This window comes from Schistocerca piceifrons, chromosome 1, assembly GCF_021461385.2.
Source record: "Schistocerca piceifrons isolate TAMUIC-IGC-003096 chromosome 1, iqSchPice1.1, whole genome shotgun sequence".
NCBI classification, from domain to species: Eukaryota; Metazoa; Arthropoda; class Insecta; order Orthoptera; family Acrididae; genus Schistocerca; species Schistocerca piceifrons.
The window spans coordinates 438,614,279-438,634,470 of NC_060138.1; the positions used below are offsets into that span (position 1 = coordinate 438,614,279).

The following is a 20,192-nucleotide window of genomic DNA, read 5'->3' on the forward strand; positions in this document are numbered from 1 at the left end:
GGTTATAAATACAAAATCAAATAGGGTTACTGCAGGAGAAGGTTTAGTATTGAGTAAGAAAATGCGAATGCGGGTAAACTACAATAATAGCATGTTGTTGTGGTCTTCAGACCTGAGACTGGTTTGCTGCAGCTCTCCATGCTACTCTATCCTGTTCAAGCTTTTTCATCTCCCAGTACCTACTGCAACCTACATCCTTCTGAATCTGCTTAGTGTATTCATCTCTTGGTCTCCCTCTACGATTTTTACCCTCCACGCTGCCCTCCAATACTAAATTGGTGATCCCTTGATGCCTCAGAACATGTCCTACCAACCGATCCCTTCTTCTGGTCAAACTTCTCTTCTCCTCAATCCTATTCAATACTTCCTCATTAGTTATGTGATCTACCCATCTAATCTTCAGCATTCTTCTGTAGCACCACATTTCGAAAGCTTCTATTCTCTTCTTGTCCAAACTATTTATCGTTCATGTTTCACTTCCATACATGGCTACACTCCATACGAATACTTTCAGAAATGACTTCCTGACACTTAAATCAATACTGGATGTTAACAAATTTCTCTTCTTCAGAAGCGCTTTCCTTGCCATTGCCAGCCTACATTTTATATCCTCTCTACTTCGACCATCATCAGTTATTTTGCTCCCCAAATAGCAAAACTCCTTTACTACTTTAAGTGCCTCATTTCCTAATCTAATTCCCTCAGCATCACCCGACTTAGACTACATTCCATTATCCTTGTTTTGCTTTTGTTGATGTTCATCTTATATCCTCCTTTCAAGACACTGTCCATTCCATTCAACTGCTCTTCCAAGTCCTTTGCTGTCTCTGACAGAATTACAATGTCATCGGCGAACCTCAAATTTTTTATTTCTTCTCCATGAATTTTAATACCTACTCCGAATTTTTCTTTTGTTTCCTTTACTGCTTGCTCAATATACAGATTGAACAACATCAGGGAGAGGCTACAACCCTGTTTTACTCCCTTCCCAACCACTGCTTCCCTTTCATGTCCCTCGACTCTTATAACTGCCATCTGGTTTCTGTACAAATTGTAAATAGCCTTTCGCTCCCTGTATTTTACCCCTGCCGCCTTTAGAATTTGAAAGAGAGTATTCCAGTCAACATTGTCAAAAGCTTTCTCCAAGTCTACAAATGCTAGAAACGTAGGTTTGCCTTTCCTTAATCTTTCTTCTAGAATAAGTCGTAAGGTCAGTATTGCCTCACGTGTTCCAGTGTTTCTACGGAATCCAAACTGATCTTCCCCGAGGTTGGCTTCTACTAGTTTTTCCATTCGTCTGTAAAGAATTCGTGTTAGTATTTTGCTGCTGTGACTTATTAAGCTGATAGTTCGGTAATTTTCACATCTGTCAACACCTGCTTCTTTGCGATTGGAATTATTATATTCTTCTTGAAGTCTGAGGGTATTTCGCCTGTTTCATACATCTTGCTCACCAGATGGTAGAGTTTTGTCAGGACTGGCTCTCCCACGGCCGTCAGTAGTTCCAATGGAATATTGTCTACTCCGGGGGCCTTGTTTCGACTCAGGTCTTTCAGTGCTCTGTCAAACTCTTCACGCAGTATCATATCACCCATTTCATCTTCATCTACATCCTCTTCCATTTCCATAATATTGTCCTCAAGTACATCGCCCTTGTATAGACCCTCTATATACTCCTTCCACCTTTCTGCTTTCCCTTCTTTGCTTAGAACTGGGTTTCCATCTGAGCTCTTGATATTCATACAAGTCGTTCTCTTATCTCCAAAGGTCTCTTTAATTTTCCTGTAGGCGGTATCTATCTTACCCCTAGTGAGATAGGCCTCTACATCCTTACATTTGTCCTCTAGCCATCCCTGCTTAGCCATTTTGCACTTCCTGTCGATCTCATTTTTGAGACGTTTGTATTCCTTTTTGCCTGTTTCACTTACGGCATTTTTATATTTTCTCCTTTCATCAATTAAATTCAATATTTCTTCTGTTACCCAAGGATTTCTACTAGCCCTCGTCTTTTTACCTACTTGATCCTCTGCTGCCTTACTACTTCATCCCTCAAAGCTACCCATTCTTCTTCTACTGTATTTATTTCCCCCATTCCTGTCAATTGCTCCCTTATGCTCTCCCTGAATCTCTGTACAACCTCTGGTTCTTTTAGTTTATCCAGGTCCCATCTCCTTAAATTCCCACCTTTTTGCAGTTTCTTCAGTTTTAGTCTACAGGTCGTAACCAATAGATTGTGGTCAGAGTCCACATCTGCCCCTGGAAATGTCTTACAATTTAAAACCTGGTTCCTAAATCTCTGTCTTACCATTATATAATATATCTGATACCTTTTAGTATCTCCAGGGTTCTTCCATGTATACAACCTTCTTTCATGATTCTTAAACCAAGTGTTAGTTATGATTATGTTGTGCTCTGTGCAAAATTCGACCAGGCGGCTTCCTCTCCCTTTTCCTACACTCGAATTCCAGTCACCCATGACTATTAAATTTTCGTCTCCCTTCACAATCTGAATAATTTCTTTTATTTCATCACACATTTCTTCAATTTCTTCGTCATCTGCAGAGCTAGTTGGCATATAAACTTGTACTACTGTAGTAGGCGTGAGCTTCGTATCTATCTTGGCCACAATAATGCGTTCACTATGCTGTTTGTAGTAGCTTACCCGCATTCCTATTTTCCTATTCATTATTAAACCTATTCCTGCATTACCCCTATTTGATTTTGTGTTTATAACCCTGTAGTCACCTGACCAGAAGTCTTGTGCCTCCTGCCACCGAACTTCACTAATTCCCACTATATCTAACTTCAACCTATCCATTTCCCTTTTTAAATTTTCTAACCTACCTGCCCGATTAAGGGATCTGACATTCCACGCTCCGATCCGTAAAACGCCAGTTTTCTTTCTCCTGATAACGACATCCTCTTGAGTAGTCCCCGCCCGGAGATCCGAATGGGGGACTATTTTACCTCCGGAATATTTTACCCAAGAGGACGCCATCATCATGTAATCATACAGTAAAGCTGCATGCCCTCGGGAAAAATTACGGCTGTAGTTTCCCCTTGCTTTCAGCCGTTCGCAGTACCAGCACAGCAAGGCCGTTTTGGTTATTGTTACAAGGCCAGATCAGTCAATCATCCAGACTGTTGCCCTTGCAACTACTGAAAAGGCTGCTGCCCCTCATCAGGAACCACACGTTTGTCTGGCCTCTCAACAGATACCCCTCCGTTGTGGTTGCACCTACGGTACGGCTATCTCTATCGCTGAGGAACGCAAGCCTCCCCACCAACGGCAAGGTCCATGGTTCATGGGGGGGAATAATAGCATAGTGAGCGCATTATCGTGGCCCAGACAGATACGAAGCCTACACCCACCACGGTAGTACAAGGCTATATGCCAACTAGCTCTCCGGATGAGGAAGTGACTGAAGAAATGTATGATGAGATAAAAGAAGTTATTCAGACAGTTAAGGGTGGCTAAATTTTAATTGTGATGCGGGACTGCAATTCTGTAGTATAAAAAGGAAGACAAGGAAAAGTAATAGGTGAATACGGACTGCAGGAAAGCGAATGAAAAAGTAAGTCACCCAGTAGAATTCCGCACAGAACATAATTTAATCATCGCTGACACTTGGTGTAAGAACCATGGAAGAAGGTTGAATACATGGCACACACCTGGAGACACCGGAAGGCTTCAGATTGGTTATATAATGGCAAGATAGAGATTCCGGAACCACATTTTAAATTGTGATACATTTCGAGGGGCAGATATTGAATCTGACCATAATTTATTTGTTGTGGACTGTAGATTAAAACTAAAGAAATAGGGAAAATGTAGGAAATTAAGGAGACGGAACGTGGATAAGTTGAGAGAATCAAAGTTTGTTGATAGATTCACAGGGAGCATTAGGCAAGACGGATGGGTACTTTGAGAGATTTAACGGTAAATGCAACAGATGATTAAATATGTTAAAAGACATAGCCTAGTAGAAATCCTAGAATAACACAGGAGAATGTATAAAAATGTAGCAAATGAAGCAGGCGAAGGGAAATAGAAACATCTGAAAATGAGACTGATAGGAAATGCAAAATGGCTAAGCAGGAATGACGGGAGATCAAATGTAAGGATTTAGAAGTATATTTCACTAGGGGAAAGATAGATACCACCTACAGCAAAAATAAAGAGACTTTTGGAGAAAAGAGGAGCAATTGTATGAATATCAGGAGCTGAGATGGAAAACCAGTTCTAAGTAAAGAACGGAAAAGACAAACGTGGAAGGGCTGAATAGAGGATATACGCCAGAGAGATAAACTGGTAGGCAATATTATAGCAATGGAAGAGGGCGTAGACGAAGATGAGGTTGGCGATACGATACTGAGAGAAAAATTTGACAGATTACTGGGAGACCTAAGTAGAATCAATGCCCCGAGAGTATACGACATTGCGTCAAAACTACTGATAGCCTTGGGACAGTCATGACAAAACACTTCCATCTGAAATGCAAGATGGAACAGACATACGAAATACTCTCATACCGCAAACACAACACAATAATTTTAATTTCAAGGAAAGCATGTACGATCAGTTTTTAATATTTCCGAACTATCAGTTTAATAAGTCATGGTTGCAAAATACTAATACGAATTTCTTACTGAACAATGAAAAAACTGGTAGAAGCCAGCCTCGAGGAAGATGAGTTTGGATTACAGAGAACACACGAGGCAATACCGACCCTACGGCTAACCTAAGAAGATAGGTTAGGGAAAGGAAAACCTACCTGTGTAGCATTTGTAGACTTACAGAACGCTTTTGACAATGTTTACTGGAGGACACTCCTTGAGATTCAGAAGGTAGCAGTCGTAAAATGCATGGATTGAAAGACTATTCACAGTACGTACAGGTAGACTATTTGCAATATGTACAGAAACCAGACGACTGTTATAAGAGTCAAGGAGCATCATAGGAAAGCAGTATATGAGAAAGAAGTCAGACAGGGTTGTAGCCTGTCATCAATGTTATTCAATCTGTAGTTCAGCGAGATGGAATGAAGTCTTTGAGGTTTGCCGATGGCATTGCAATTTTGTCAGAGACAACAAAGGAGTTGGAAGAGCATTTAACCGGAATTGTCTTGAAAGGAGTACATAAGACGGACATCAACAAAAGCGAAACAAGGAAAATAGAATGCAGTCATATTAAATCAAATAATGGTAGGGGAATTAATAAACGAGGCAAGTGAAGTTCAGATGAATTCCGTTATTTGGGCAGCAAAATAACATGGTCGTCGAAGTAGGGAGAGTGTAAAATGTAGACTGTCATTGGTAAAAAAAAGCCATTTCTGAGAAACAGAAATTTGTGAATATTCGATATTTGTGAACTAATTTAGTACTGAAGAGAAGTGTACAGCGCAAAAGTAACAGAGGAAGACCAATAGATGAATACAGCAAGTAGATTGAGAAGGATGCAGGCTGCAGATATATATTAGCATGGACAACTGCATCAAACCAGTCTCCGTAATGAAGATCACAACAGTTATGAGGAAGAGAAAGGAGTGATAAACCCCAACCCAGAGGTAATTGAATGTCCAAGAAAAATGCTGACAAGCTAAACTTAAGTAAGCCGATAGTGTGCAAATCACGGAAGTAGGTAGGCTATTCCGAGTGAAGTGGGATTAATGTGTCTGCTCAAAAGCTAGGGGATTGAAATACACTCAACGAGTATCCCACTGACAATACAGATAAGTCTGCTACTAGGCGGCAATTCCTGCAATATCACGAACAGTACAAGGAAGTGCAATATTCAAAAAAACTTTACAGCTCTTGTCACACAGGACGTGACTCAGAGTCTAACAAAGCAGCTCTTATAAAAACTATTTTGTTTTAAAAGCTGCAAAATAAACGAGTCTTTGTATTCGCATGAGAGTACATACTTGCAAAAAGATCATACTACGTTAGATTTTTAGGAAAAAGTGTAGTATGAGAATTAAAGCGGCTAGCAGGCAATTAAGACGAAACACTGATTTTTACACACTACACTATGAATAAATTTTGTCATGCTGAAGTATGGGAGGAGTATTGTGAAACAGTGATACAAGTAAATGTTTCATTGTTGTGCGTGCGGGCAGTTACATGTGTTTCTTTTTGTTTCTCGTATATGACAAGAACATCGTAAAGAAATGTACAGAACTTTTTATAATATGTACAGATAGATGAATCAGAATTTCTTGCATGAAAGAGCACCACTCGTCTCCTATTTACTCTGATGGTTAAATTTTGTTGAAAAATAGTTCCCACTTACAGCCATCAAATGATATAGTCCTAAATCCTATAGAGCTGGCCTAGAATCTTTCAGAGTATAACTATGGTCCATGGTTGTAATACGTCAAGCACCTCGCTCTACAAGCTGAAAAAAATAACGGCTGATGCTTTTAAAATATACAGTCTCCGGCACAACTACGTGTCGTAATTAACTCTAGGTATCGTGCAGCCCTTGTCTAAGCTGTGGCACCAAAAAGGGGAGGAATGGCATGTCTCTCATCCCAGCTGCCTTTTCCCCTGCAGGCAAACGTCCCTTCAAGCACCTTTGTTTTTCCGGTTGCATGCCCTGCAGGTGAGATGCGGGGCAAATCATGCCTTGGCGGCTGTTCACAGACGTCGCCTATATCGAATGGACTACTTTGCCACACCAACAACGAATCCACCAAGAGACTACGGTGACATCTCGTGACCAGGAGAGCCAACGGACAAGTAGCTCTCTATTTGTGACAGCAGCAGCCAATCATGTGATTCTATAACCTGTGGCCTGAGGCCAGCACAGACAGTTGCAATTCTACTCCGAATCGAATTGCAAAGTTGCCAGCAAGTGCCTTGGACTATTGAGAGACGCTAAACTGGAATATGCCATACTAGTGAACAGACTTGTTATTAGGACCACCACAGCCATACTGCTGCAACACAGGTACGGCATTAGTCGCTGGAGAATATTTACTGTGGGAAGTGTTAATTGGTCGTGCACCTTTCGAAAGTGTTGAATACTTGTATACCAGAGTTCATGCCACGGTAATTTATGAGTTATAATAAATAATACTGATAACACATTGACCAATTTATTTGTGCAGTAGATGCAGAAGTCTACATTTGACTAGTCGTTAATCTAGGCCACACATCAGAGCGAAGTGAACCGTGGCACTCTTGGTAAAGAGTGACAACATAACAGCGGAGCGACTCAACGATAGTAGAGACCACGACACAACATAATAAAAAACAACAGGACAAGCTACTTTTGAATGTGTACCATTAAAACAGTAGAAAAGCCATATATCGCACCAAAAAAAAAAAAATGTGTGCTGCCTACTGGAGGAGAAATACTTTGACAGACGAGGAAGCTGAAAACAAAATTCTCGTTGGATGCTGAAACAGATGATGACGAATCGACGGGAATAGCTGAGGAACGGAAATAGCTGGGGAACATAATTACATCATCAGGGAAGATAGTTTTACGGATAGTAGCAAGCAAGCATCGTGACCAACAAAGGTGAGATATAGTATACTTACTGCTTCTCTTCTTGTTCTAAATGGTCACGTCATTCTCGGACGTACAAACAATGGTGCTGCTTCTCTGTGCAAGTCTGCCGGGCAATAAAGCACAATGTCTGGTTATTTCAACATCAACATGACGTACTACGCTGACGGGGGTCGCGTTTACGGTACTATGTTTGTTTTTTGCAGCGTGCAACAGGACGTACTACGGCGACGTCGGCCGCACGTACGAGCTGGAAGTGCGGCGGCCGCGGGAGGACCGCCTGCCGTTCCTCTGCCACCTCAACTTCACGGCCGCCGGCGGAGACTACGGGGACATCGTGCAGGTGAGACGGCCCAGTACTCCTCTAACACACTGAAACAATAAGAACCCTTATCAATATATAAGAATAAATAAATTTATTTTGTTTGCAATTTCTTCACTGTTTAACTCAAACAGCTCACGAAAATTTGAGATTGCAACAAAGCAGATTCTGCAGGCTTCATTTTAAAAAAATATGCATATCACTCAAATCAGTTTTTTTTATTTACGACGCGGCTCGAAGGCTTTTCTCAGGTGGTAGTTCGGGTGTTTAGCTCAGGTGAACTTCTGCTTCACGGTGTAGCAAATTCTCCGAAACTTGTAGTGAACAAAAAACCTAAAGATTTTTAAGTGTTTGTATTTTACTTGCATTTTAAACAGACTGTCGAGGAAATCTGCCTAACAAACAGGTGAAAATGAAAAGTTTTTATTTTTAGTCACAAGGGAAGAACACTAACTATGGCACCTAACACAGAATGGGAATGTGTCTGCTTTATTACCCATCAACGTTACTTGTCAGTAGAACTTTTTACTTGTGTACAATCTATGATTCAAGATTATCGAATCCAAAGGCAATAAAAGCACAAGTTGTTGAGGAAAAACTACTCTGCAACAGATAGTTATGACCAGCAGTATATGTGATATTAATTCCCCAAAATACACTCCTGGAAATTGAAATAAGAACACCGTGAATTCATTGTCCCAGGAAGGGGTAACTTTATTGACACATTCCTGGGGTCAGATACATCACATGATCACACTGACAGAACCACAGGCACATAGACACAGGCAACAGAGCATGCACAATGTCGGCACTAGTACAGTGTACATCCACCTTTCGCAGCAAATGCAGGCTGCTATTCTCCCATGGAGACGATCGTAGAGATGCTGGATGTAGTCCTGTGGAACGGCTTGCCATGCCATTTCCACCTGGCGCCTCAGTTGGACCAGCGTTCGTGCTGGACGTGCAGACCGCGTGAGACGACGCTTCATCCAGTCCCAAACATGCTCAATGGGGAACAGATCCGGAGATCTTGCTGGCCAGGGTAGTTGACTTACACCTTCTAGAGCACGTTGGGTGGCACGGGATACATGCGGACGTGCATTGTCCTGTTGGAACAGCAAGTTCCCTTGCCGGTCTAGGAATGGTAGAACGATGGGTTCGATGACGGTTTGGATGTACCGTGCACTATTCAGTGTCCCCTCGACGATCACCAGTGGTGTACTGCCAGTGTAGGAGATCGCTCCCCACACCATGATGCCGGGTGTTGGCCCTGTGTGCCTCGGTCGTATGCAGTCCTGATTGTGGCGCTCACCTGCACGGCGCCAAACACGCATACGACCATCATTGGCACCAAGGCAGAAGCGACTCTCATCGCTGAAGACGACACGTCTCCATTCGTCCCTCCATTCACGCCTGTCGCGACACCACTGGAGGCGGACTGCACGATGTGGGGCGTGAGCGGAAGACGGCCTAACGGTGTGCGGGACCGTAGCCCAGCTTCATGGAGACGGTTGCGAATGGTCCTCGCCGATACCCCAGGAGCAACAGTGTCCCTAATTTGCTGGGAAGTGGCGGTGCGGTCCCCTACGGCACTGCGTAGGATCCTACGGTCTTGGCGTGCATCCGTGCGTCGCTGCGGTCCGGTCCCAGGTCGACGGGCACGTGCACCTTCCGCCGACCACTGGCGACAACATCGATGTACTGTGGAGACCTCACGCCCCACGTGTTGAGCAATTCGGCGGTACGTCCACCCGGCCTCCCACATGCCCACTATACGCCCTCGCTCAAAGTCCGTCAACTGCACATACGGTTCACGTCCACGCTGTCGCGTCATGCTACCAGTCTTAAAGACTGCGATGGAGCTCCGTATGCCACGGCAAACTGGCTGACACTGACGGCGGCGGTGCACAAATGCTGCGCAGCTAGCGCCATTCGACGGCCAACACCGCGGTTCCTGGTGTGTCCGCTGTGCCGTGCGTGTGATCATTGCTTGTACAGCCCTCTCGCAGTGTCCGGAGCAAGTATGGTGGGTCTGACACACCGGTGTCAATGTGTTCTTTTTCCCATTTCCAGGAGTGTATTACGCATTGGTTATAAACAACAAACGTTAACAGAGTCGTATTTCCCAAAATTTAGTGTTGCTGTACTGTCGAACGTTCTTACCCTATTCATCATCACAATCAAAATGTAGAGTTTCAGTGAAACGATTGTACCACTGCATAACGGCACAGTTCTTGGCATGCACGAGGAATATTCGGAAAGTAAGCTCCGATCGGTCTCGAAATGGAGACCACTATGAAAATCCGATGAAGCTTTGCACAGATGTGTTGGGTATTGTCTCTAGTATGCCCGTCGATCGGACCACGTTGCTCTTTTCAGTTCTGAGTGCACAATGATCGCATAAAAATGCCTAGGAAATAGTGTCTTTCGCTAAGTATGAGGGCCTGATCAGAGATTTCGCCTGATGTCAAACATCCCACATAACACAGCTGTCATATGTTTTCGTCTGCATGACAATAATTCTCGACCGCACTCTGCAGGGGCAATGAAGATGCTGATCAGCGATTTCGATGGGAAGTGTTTGTTGGTCCACAATAAAGCACGTAACTGGTTACTCCTGAGTTTCATATCTGCTCACATGAACCGCTGGCTTTGAAGACAACATTTTGGCTCACTCAACGAGTTGTAGACTAGCGTGGAGTAAGCGAAAAGCGCAAGCGGCGGCCTTCTATGGAAAGAGTATTGGAAAGCTGGCACAACGCTATGACAAATGTCTAAGTTGAAACGTCGACTATGTGGTGAAGTAACTGGAAGGTGCAGCTAACTGTAGCAAATAAAATATTTTTTATTTTCACAGTGGTCTCCATTCCGCGATCGACGTCCATCTCAAGGCCATTTTAAACTGGTCTATTTGTTTTAGGAGAACCGTGTATGACGATAAACGTACTACATATGTCCATCACAAGTTCATTTTTGACAGATACGCACATTGTAATGCGAAGACCACTCAAATATGTCTCTCCAAGAGAGTTGCACACTGGTTACAACCAAAACGACACAGTTTCCTACGGCATATGTACTGCCATGACAACGCCACTGAACGTTTTCAGTTTCTGATGGCCAGGTAGGACGCACTTATACCACAACTCATTTTGACTGTATCTACGAAGTGTCGAGCGCGGATTCGCAATGTTGTCAAAGGAATACGCGTAATGGATACGACTGAAGCATAGTTTGGAAGACTGCTTCACGAATAAGAGACACAGCGGTATTACGATCGTCTCTAACTTGTGACACGCTCTTTCACAAGAGATTACATTTCCAATAACATATCAGCGCTACAGATATTTCTAGTTTTGCTTGAAATCGGGACTAGTCATGCCCACAAGGCAAAAAATAATAGAATCTGAAACGCAGCTGGTTGTAGGTTCGCTTCGTTTTCTTCTTTGCTGTTTGTCATTTCGAAGAAGTTCCCATAAGTTCCTGTCTTCTGTATTTTTCCACATAAAATAAGCAAACTGTTTCACAGTATTAAGGAAGTTTTCGCAGAAATACAAATCTCTGTGCCTGCACAAACATACCGTCCTTTTACAAGCGACACCACATGACTCTCTTAACAACTCCTTCCACCAATTGGATAATTGTTAATCAGTTAGCTAGTTAATTACATGTTCCATAAATCATTTGAACATCTGTAATTACTATGATGCGTAACGAATCACTGAACAAGATATGTATATGTGATTAATTTTAACTTTAATTATCTTATTTTTCAGCCTTACTCGTATAACTATGTTTGGGAACTAAGTGATTTTTCTTACTTGGGATACCAATATTTTTACAAAATTTCACCTATGGAATAGAAGCAAGTATCCAGAAGAAATAATTTTAGGTTAGACTTAATACTTACCTGGCTACCTGTCAAACACTTTATGTTATTGGGTGAATGATAAAAATTTTTTTTATGCATGTTGAAATCCCTTCTGTGCCACTGACAGCGTTTGCATTAATAATGGATTGCCTAGCCCTGTAGGTACGGACATAAGTATTCTTATCGAATTGTGTTATCCATACTTTCTTTCTAAGTAATGAAGGACAGTGTTTACGACTGATTTTTGTTTATTACAAACTAGTTTTCGACTTACTGCGCCATCTTCAGGAAACAACCGACTAGTGCCTGAGAGGGACACTAGTTCTTGGGTTATCAAAGATTATAAGCGAAGATACAATCGACATGCACAGAGTGTTGTGCGTCAAACTTGCTTCTTAGCGTTGAAATTACGCTTTACACAATGGATAATATTAAGCAGAATGAATAGTTATACTACACAATATTGAATGTTAAACGTTTATAAAGCTCAAGTTTGTGGGGTCTTGACATTAGCTGAGAGTCTGTTAACTTTATCACTCTTCATTTATTATCTGCAACAAAGTCCGCCTCCGGTAGCTGAGTGGTCAGCGCGACGGACTGTCAATCCTAAGGGCCCGGGTTCGATTCCCGGCTGGGTCGGAGATTTTCTCCGCTTAGCGACTGGGTGTTGTGTTGTTCTAATCATCATCATTTCATCCCCATCGACGCGCAAGTCGCCGAAGTGGTGTCAGATCGAAAGACTTGCACCAAGCGAGCGGACTACCCGACGGGATGCCCTCGTCACACGCCATTATTATTATTTAGCTGCAACAAACATGTTTTTACACTGTAAATTAAACTTTCGGTAATGGACAACATTATACATAAAAATACACAGTCTTACAGTATTACAGAATAGAAGGTATGATGCCATAGTTTTTGAGGTCGTGACACTGGTTGAGATCTGTCGAACTGAGCACTAGTAACTTATGTTGCCCAACAAACGTGTTTTGCTAGGTAAACAAAATTTTATGCAATGGGCAGTATTGAACACAGTATATAGTTGAAATACACAGTATTACAGTATTACAAGTTATATTGTTGATGTTAGTGGGTAAGTAAATAAGAAATAGGAAATTCTGTTGTGTTTTGATTTTGTGTGGCAGTATGTGTGTCACTGTGACAGTTCGTGGGTATGTGGCTGGTTGACTGCGTCATGTGAAGCTTGAATACGAGGATGTGTCCTCCGTAACTGATCATTTAGAACCAGGTGGGGCGTTTGCTACGTACAGCCAACAAAGGGAGGAAACTAAGCCTGTTAGAAGCATTTGAGGTAAACGAACAGTTAGTTCAAAATCCCCAACTAATTCTAAAAACTATCAGTTTACAGTTGAGCTTATCTCCACTTTTGACCCTGTCATTACCAAGTTAACTTTTGTTGCATGTAATACCATCTGGGGGGGGGGGGGGGGGCTCAGAGGTCCATACAGAAAGTGGTCATTTGAATTGTCAGAATGCGACTTTATCTACATCTGATACTACTGAGAAAATTTAGAACTGCTTAGACAGTGGTTTTGTATACTGGATAGTAAAACAATTAATTAAAATAGGAACATAATCAACAAATCATAAAATTCATTTTTATAATTTCATCCTGTAACTTTCATAATTACGTCCTCTCACAAAAAAAACAACTATTAGTTTCTGTCCTCTACATGAAGCAAAAAGAATTTACTGCCTCATTCTGAAATACTTTTTTCACACAACATTTCTTCTTTCTGCGTTTTTCAGTCATGTTTGCAGCACTGGGAGCAGGCAACAGTTGATTTTCCCACCTTGTTACACCTGATCTTTTAAGATGCAGCTTCCTGGCAGCATAGGTGGCACAGTCCACATGTTCCTGGCCCTACTGTTGATGATGAGGATTCCACACTGCAGCTAAGCTTTCGTTGTGTGGTGCTTTCCATTGTCATTATTATTGGCTTCTGAAGCCCGAAAAATATTTGGGTCTATTTATGTACATGACGCCTTATTAGTCCAAGCTCTGAGTACAGAGAAAATCTCTCCTCCAACTACGCAGTTTTTTTTCCAGTTTGAATATTTGAGAAGGGAAACTGAACGTGTGTTTATTGCTGCTATGTCAATGAGTGTGTGGAAGACGAACAGACCATCTTCTTGTTCTTCTCTTCGTGCTGCAGAGTCGTGCTATCTGGTCTATAGTGTCCACGGTACCTTTTCCAGAATTACAAAAAAAAAAGTTATGTTAACTTTTTTTGTCTTCCCCTAATCACCCCTTCTGAGTGATAAGCCAAAACCATCAACAGCAGCTGCTTTGGTTTCTCATGGACTAGATGTAATGCGAGAGTAACTGTTGGCCTCCATATCTGAGGGTCAATATATGGAGAGATGGATGAGCATACACTGCGGCCAGTTGTAGTCTTTAGCTCTTCCGGTAAGTGTCTTCTATTCGACTACAGATTGCCAGCAGATGTGAGGAGAAAATCATCGCATGGAGTCTCAGCAAGCTCCACTGAAGTATAGTACTGACACTGCGGCTTGATTTCTCAATGGGTTTTATTAGTCTCTTTACAATATTCATTGTTCCATGTAAATACAGCGCATGTTAAGACTTTTGTTTGTACACACCCATGCTGATCACATATCTAGTTCCAGAATCAAACTGCATTCTAATTAGAATGCCGTATTTTCCAGGTTTTTCTTTTAGAAATACCTTGAATGGGCAGTGACCACGGAACAAAGACAACATTCCATTCAGTGTGGTGTTTGGTCCAAGAATGAAGTACAATGGAAATTAAGAATTCAAGCTATCAAAAATGTCCCTCTCTGGAGCAAACTTGTCAGTCTGACTATGAATTTCTCTTGTATTCTTATCGTCAAACCTCATTACTTGAGTCAGTTCGGGTTCGAGTCGTTGATCTATAGTAAACTTGTCAGTCCTGAAGCATAGACCATAAATCTTGGACATGTATCTTATTGACATGATCTGAACCCATGATTAACAAGAGCGCTGTGTAACAAAAGAAACTAATCTTCAATGGTGTGCTGAATACCTGGTCGAGAAGCCTCTTCATTTGAGTTGAGTTTTATTAGATTCATGAGATGTAAAAATGAGCTCTGTAGCCTATTTCGGAGGCTCAGTTTTTCCATGCTGTCTTAGCCTCGTCCTTTCCCGCACTATATTTTGTACAGACCGCCAATATCCTCTAAATGACTCCTTAATATATTTGCGTACCTTTTTTGCAATGAATTTATCACAGTTGGTATCAGTACCATCTAGTAGGTTGAGCTGAACCATCTTCATTCTCAGACGGGGAATCAGTTCCAATTTCTTCCATATCATCATCCAATTACCTTTCATTTAAATGTGCTTCGTTCAGGAATTCTTCAAGCTCTTTTGCAATAGAACTATCACATAAACGTTGTCTATTCATGTTACTTGTTCAACAGCACCAGAAACAATGAAAATAAAACTGTCGACTTCATATTAGTATGTTTCAAGACAACAATGCAAAAGTTCGTTGCGTTTTAATTCTTTAAAACCAAAGTCTTAACAACATCAAATCTCCCTTTGGCATTACTGACGGGAGAAGAGCGGGTTCTGAGGACCATGGAGAATAAAATCAACTAAATGAATTTCGATTAACAAATTATATAATCACTCAACTGTAAATTCAATAACGATAAATTAGCTTTGATTTCAAGTTGTTATATCAAAGTACTTACAACATATAAATATTGAGTCGGTGAGCCTATAAAGCCGCCCCCCCGCCCCCCACCTCCCATTGTTAATGCTAAGGTTAAGCTTCACATGAAGCAGTCAACCATCCACATACTTACAGACCGTAACAATGACACGTACTGCTGTGTAATATTAAAACACAATAGAATTTCCTATTACTTATTTGCTTATCAAGAGTATAACTTGTAATACTGCAGTATTGTGTGTTTCAACCATTTTACACATTGCAAAAAAATTAATTTGCAATGTAAAACTTGTTTGTTGAACATCATAATTCACTAGTTCTCAGTTAGATAGCTTTCATTCAGTGGGACAATCTCACAAAATTCTGGCATCACAACCGTGTAACCTGTAATATTGTAAGACCGTATACTTTAATTTTTATGTATGATATTATCCATTACCTAAATCTAATGTACAATGTCAAAAAACATGTTTGTTGGCAATGTAAATGTAAAGTGCTCAGTCTAACAGTCCCCCTGCTAATGTCGAGACCTCACAAACTTGAGCATTATAACCATTAAACCTGTACTATTTTCCACTTTAATTCTTCATTCTGCGCAATATTATCCATTGTGTAAAGTGTAATTTCAATGTTAAGGAACAAGTTCGATGCGCAACACGCGATGCACGTGGATTGTATCTTTGCCTACAGTGTTTAGTAACCCAAGAACTAGTGTCCTTTTCAGACTTCAGCCAGTTGTTTCTTGAAGATGGTCCAATAAGCGGAAAACTAGTTCACTCACGTGTATAAGGAATATGAGTGAACCCAAAACTGCGCAGCGTGGTATTCCTGCAGTTCATTCCTACTCCCTAAAATTTTCTCTCCATCCAATGCCGTCTGGTTACTTACCATAAGTTTTGCATTCTAGTTATGTATGATTAAAACCAGTTGTCTGGAAACCCATTAGTTCCCTAAAACTTGCTGGTCAGAATTATCCTGAATGTCTTTAGATTGAGATACGAAATTGTATCTTTGAATTCGAGCTGCATATGCAGTTGCCACACAGTAGGCAGGCTAAAACAGAGTTGCGTGGCTTTCAGCTGACGTTCGACACGTTCACGGTGGGCAAGTTCGTGTCGTTCACGAGCGACGGCTGCCCGGACGGCCACATGAGCATCCGGGAGGCGGGCCGGCCCTCGACGGGCGGGCAGTGGTGCGGCAGCGCCTGGGGCTACACCGTCTACTACAGCGAGACGCCCTCCATCAACCTCACCCTGCAGCTGTACAGGCTCTCGGAGCAGGTGAGTAACGTGCAACGGTCGTTGTAAACATAGCTACGCCATCTACTGCAGCTTGAAGCCTCTACAAACCTCGGTGCCTCCCTGTAGGTTGTCAAACGAGATAACAGCATCGTTGAAACTTTATATTGGAGAGGCCAACTTGGAACAGTTGTTCTACTGGAGCTAAGCCGTGTGCCATTAAAAAAAACGTTACTGACTTACACGATGCACGAAATGAATGAACATATGCTACTACATTGTTTACAAGACGTTTTGCTAGATAACTGTGCCAGTTTGGATTTCCAGCAAGGCTGGACTCTATCCCATTTCAGTAAAATCACGCATGTGCAACAACTGGAGAGAGGTGGATCGGTATGTCAGAATCTGAAGTCCGACATTCAGAACCCCTAGATTTATGGATTACTTTGTGTATTCAAAATCTGCGCTTAGCATTTCATCGTTTTGGAAGTATTCAGCTACCTACTAGGAGTGTAGCCATGTATGGAAGTGAAACATGGTCGATAAATAGTTTGGACAAGAAGAGAAAAGAAGCTTTCCAAATGTGGTGCTACAGAAGAATGCTGAAGATTAGATGGGCAGATCACATAACTAATGAGGAGGTATTGAATAGAATTGGGGAGAAGAGGAGTTTGTGGCAGAACTTGACAAGAAGAAGGGATCGGTTGGTAGGACATGTTCTGAGGCATCAAGGGATCACCAATTTAGTATTTGAGGGCAGCGTGGAGGGTAAAAATCGTAGAGGGAGACCAAGAGATGAATACACTAAGCAGATTCAGAAGGATGTAGGTTGCAGTAGGTATGGGGAGATGAAGAAGCTTGCACAGGATATAGTAGCTTGGAGAGCTGCATCAAACCAGTCTCAGGACTGAAGATCACAACAACAACATAAGGAGTGGCAATAGTAGCAGGAAATGTTCCATCTGCGTCAGACCAATCCACATTTTTTTTTTTTTTTTTTTTGTGTGTACGCGTGGAATGGCCTGACACAGATCCAACATTTCCTGCTACTGTCGAAAATTAATCACCGCAGGGTACGTAAATACGATAATTAACTATTTTTTGGACGTCATAATTAAAACTCTACCACTGCCCTCGTACCCCCGTCTAATGCTCGATTGACAAATAAACTTATGCATAAAAGTTTCCTGAATAACCTACCCACAAAGTTTAGCACTAATTTGTACTTAGGTTTCTTAAAGGCAACACATTCGTCGACCATTCCACTGTTTATTATATTTTTTCACAATTGTGACTTCGACTTATGAGTCATTTTCAAGTTATTAAGCTGCTGAAACACATTTAATATCCAGATTAGTAAAAAGGATGTGAGCTACACGTTACCAAAGTTGACAACTGCTCTAAGTTCACCAATCTAATCATTTGAAAATGGCTAAAAAGCCGAAACTGGAGTGTGGAAATTGTAATAAACGCTACAGTTGTTGGCGAACATGCAGTCATTTAAAAAATTTAATTAGACTGCAGTCCCAAAACCAATGCAGTTGTGTATCTTTGGATTATCGGCATTATAAGATTGTCGTAGGCTTGTAACTGACAATTTTCTCCCAGCTTGTACTCGACATTCGTGACAGAGAGCAGACAAGAAAGACCTGCTTCAGTAAGTGCCGGAACTTTCTTACATCCTTTATCGTTTGCCGATTTCCTAGCTTGTAATGTAGAATAATTCTCGTTGTTATTCGTAGAGCCCTCCAGTGAAACTAACTAAAAGGTTTGCAAACATGGCTCACTTTATCATTTTTACCATGCTGCATGAAGCATTGCTGTAGAGTCTTGTATCGCAAGGAAGCGAGGGAGAGGATGTTGTTATGGGTGGTGGTCAGTATCCTCTTTCTACGACACAAATGCACATGTGGATTAATACGGTTCCTCATTTACATGACCTAGAATCTTAACTTGAATAGAGTCCATGTGTTGTGGTACAACCCCATCAGTAATAGTCTCCTTGCAGATAATATCGGTAGTCCTGCTATTAATAAGTCGCTACGTACTGTCATAGCCCACAGTGAACTTTACCCGCTCCGCGAGTGGACCGACAGAAGCCAAACTGGATTGTGAGTTCCTGAGGTCCTCTTGTTATTGGCGGCGGACTAAATACTTGTTGTCGAGAGGGCTTTGGTGACGTGATACTTAAGTGTGTGTCTTTGGCACCTCTCTTGATAGGCGCGCTTGATCCTGCGCCTACTTATCGATCTTCGCGCTTCATCTTTGCCGACTGGTGTGCTGGAGACAGCTTACGTCAGCACATTTGCTACACCATTCATTCAATAGTACCATTTTTGAATCTGGTAGCGTGAACTAAATCACAATACTTTAATGAGAAATTTATGTAGATGGTAAAGGATCTTCACACTTTCACTAACAATATTTTTTTCACACTGAAAGCCAATAATCAGTGATAATAGTATTATGGTAGTCAGAAATAACAGAGCGAAACATTTCCCGCCATTTCGTTTTCCAACGCCGGAAATGGTGGAACATACAGCCTTAATCGCAACTACACACATTAACATGTCCACATCCTTTACAGTGCTCAGACGTCAAGATAAGACTGTGGTCGAAGCACCTCTCTTGGTTAGGGTCATGTGGACATAATGGAGATAATGTCCCACCGCTGTCAGATTTTGTAGTCCAGTATCCACTCATTGCTGGTGTGACCCTCTTCTGTCCACTGGTTCCACAAACTTACCACTGTCGTAGAAATATGCCCGGTATGACCCACAGAAGACACCTGTTTCAGCCGGCCGCTGTGGCCGAGCGGTTCTAGGCGCTTCAGTCCAGAAGCGCGCTGCTGATACGGTCAAAGGTTCGAATCCTGCCTCGGGCATGGATGCGTGTGATGGCCTTAGGTTAGTTAGGTTTAAGTAGTTCTAAGTTCTAGGGAACTGATGACCTCCGATGTTAAGTCCCATAGTGCTGAGAGCCATTTGAACTATTTGAACCTATCGTTATGCCTCATTCAAATTCGCATGGTGATGCTAGACTCTTTCAGGTCGATGACGGATACCAGCACTTGCTTCCACGTTTACACTTCATTTGCAGGCTTTGCGCCGAGTGAGCGTAGCGTAACGGTAACCTGCCCGGCCACACATGTTGGACATACGTGCATGCTATCTCTCTGAAATATTAATCACACCTACGTGCACGCTATCTCTCTGAAATATTAACCACTTGTCATGGTTCCAGTGCTCCACAAATTCTACGATTTTGGATTGATTCGGATCACTCCTTCCGGTTGTTGCAATTCTCAGAAACAGTAGTGTATTTATTCAGTTTATTTAATAACACTTCAAATGGTAGCAAATAATGTTGCTTATTAACTGCTATCGAATTTGGAGCATGAAGTCTTCATCGTTAGGCACACAGGCTGACAATCGATACACTCTGCAATGGCAGAATATGTTTAATACGAGGGTAATCCCAAAAGTAAGGTCTCCTATTTTTTTATAAGTACATAGACCTGTTTATTTCTACAATCGTTTAC

The 20,192-nt window shown here is 41.9% G+C and overlaps 1 protein-coding gene across 1 annotated transcript in view; it reads left to right on the forward strand.

Annotated features, from left to right (window-relative positions):
* The window catches only part of LOC124733746, a 194,415-nt gene that overhangs the window by 81,195 nt on the left and 93,028 nt on the right, over positions 1-20,192 (forward strand). Inside the window, exons 2-3 of the mRNA XM_047248528.1 lie at positions 7,723-7,859; positions 16,493-16,693. Of these exons, the coding sequence (XP_047104484.1) occupies positions 7,723-7,859; positions 16,493-16,693 (338 nt within the window). The remainder of the gene's footprint in view (positions 1-7,722; positions 7,860-16,492; positions 16,694-20,192) is intronic.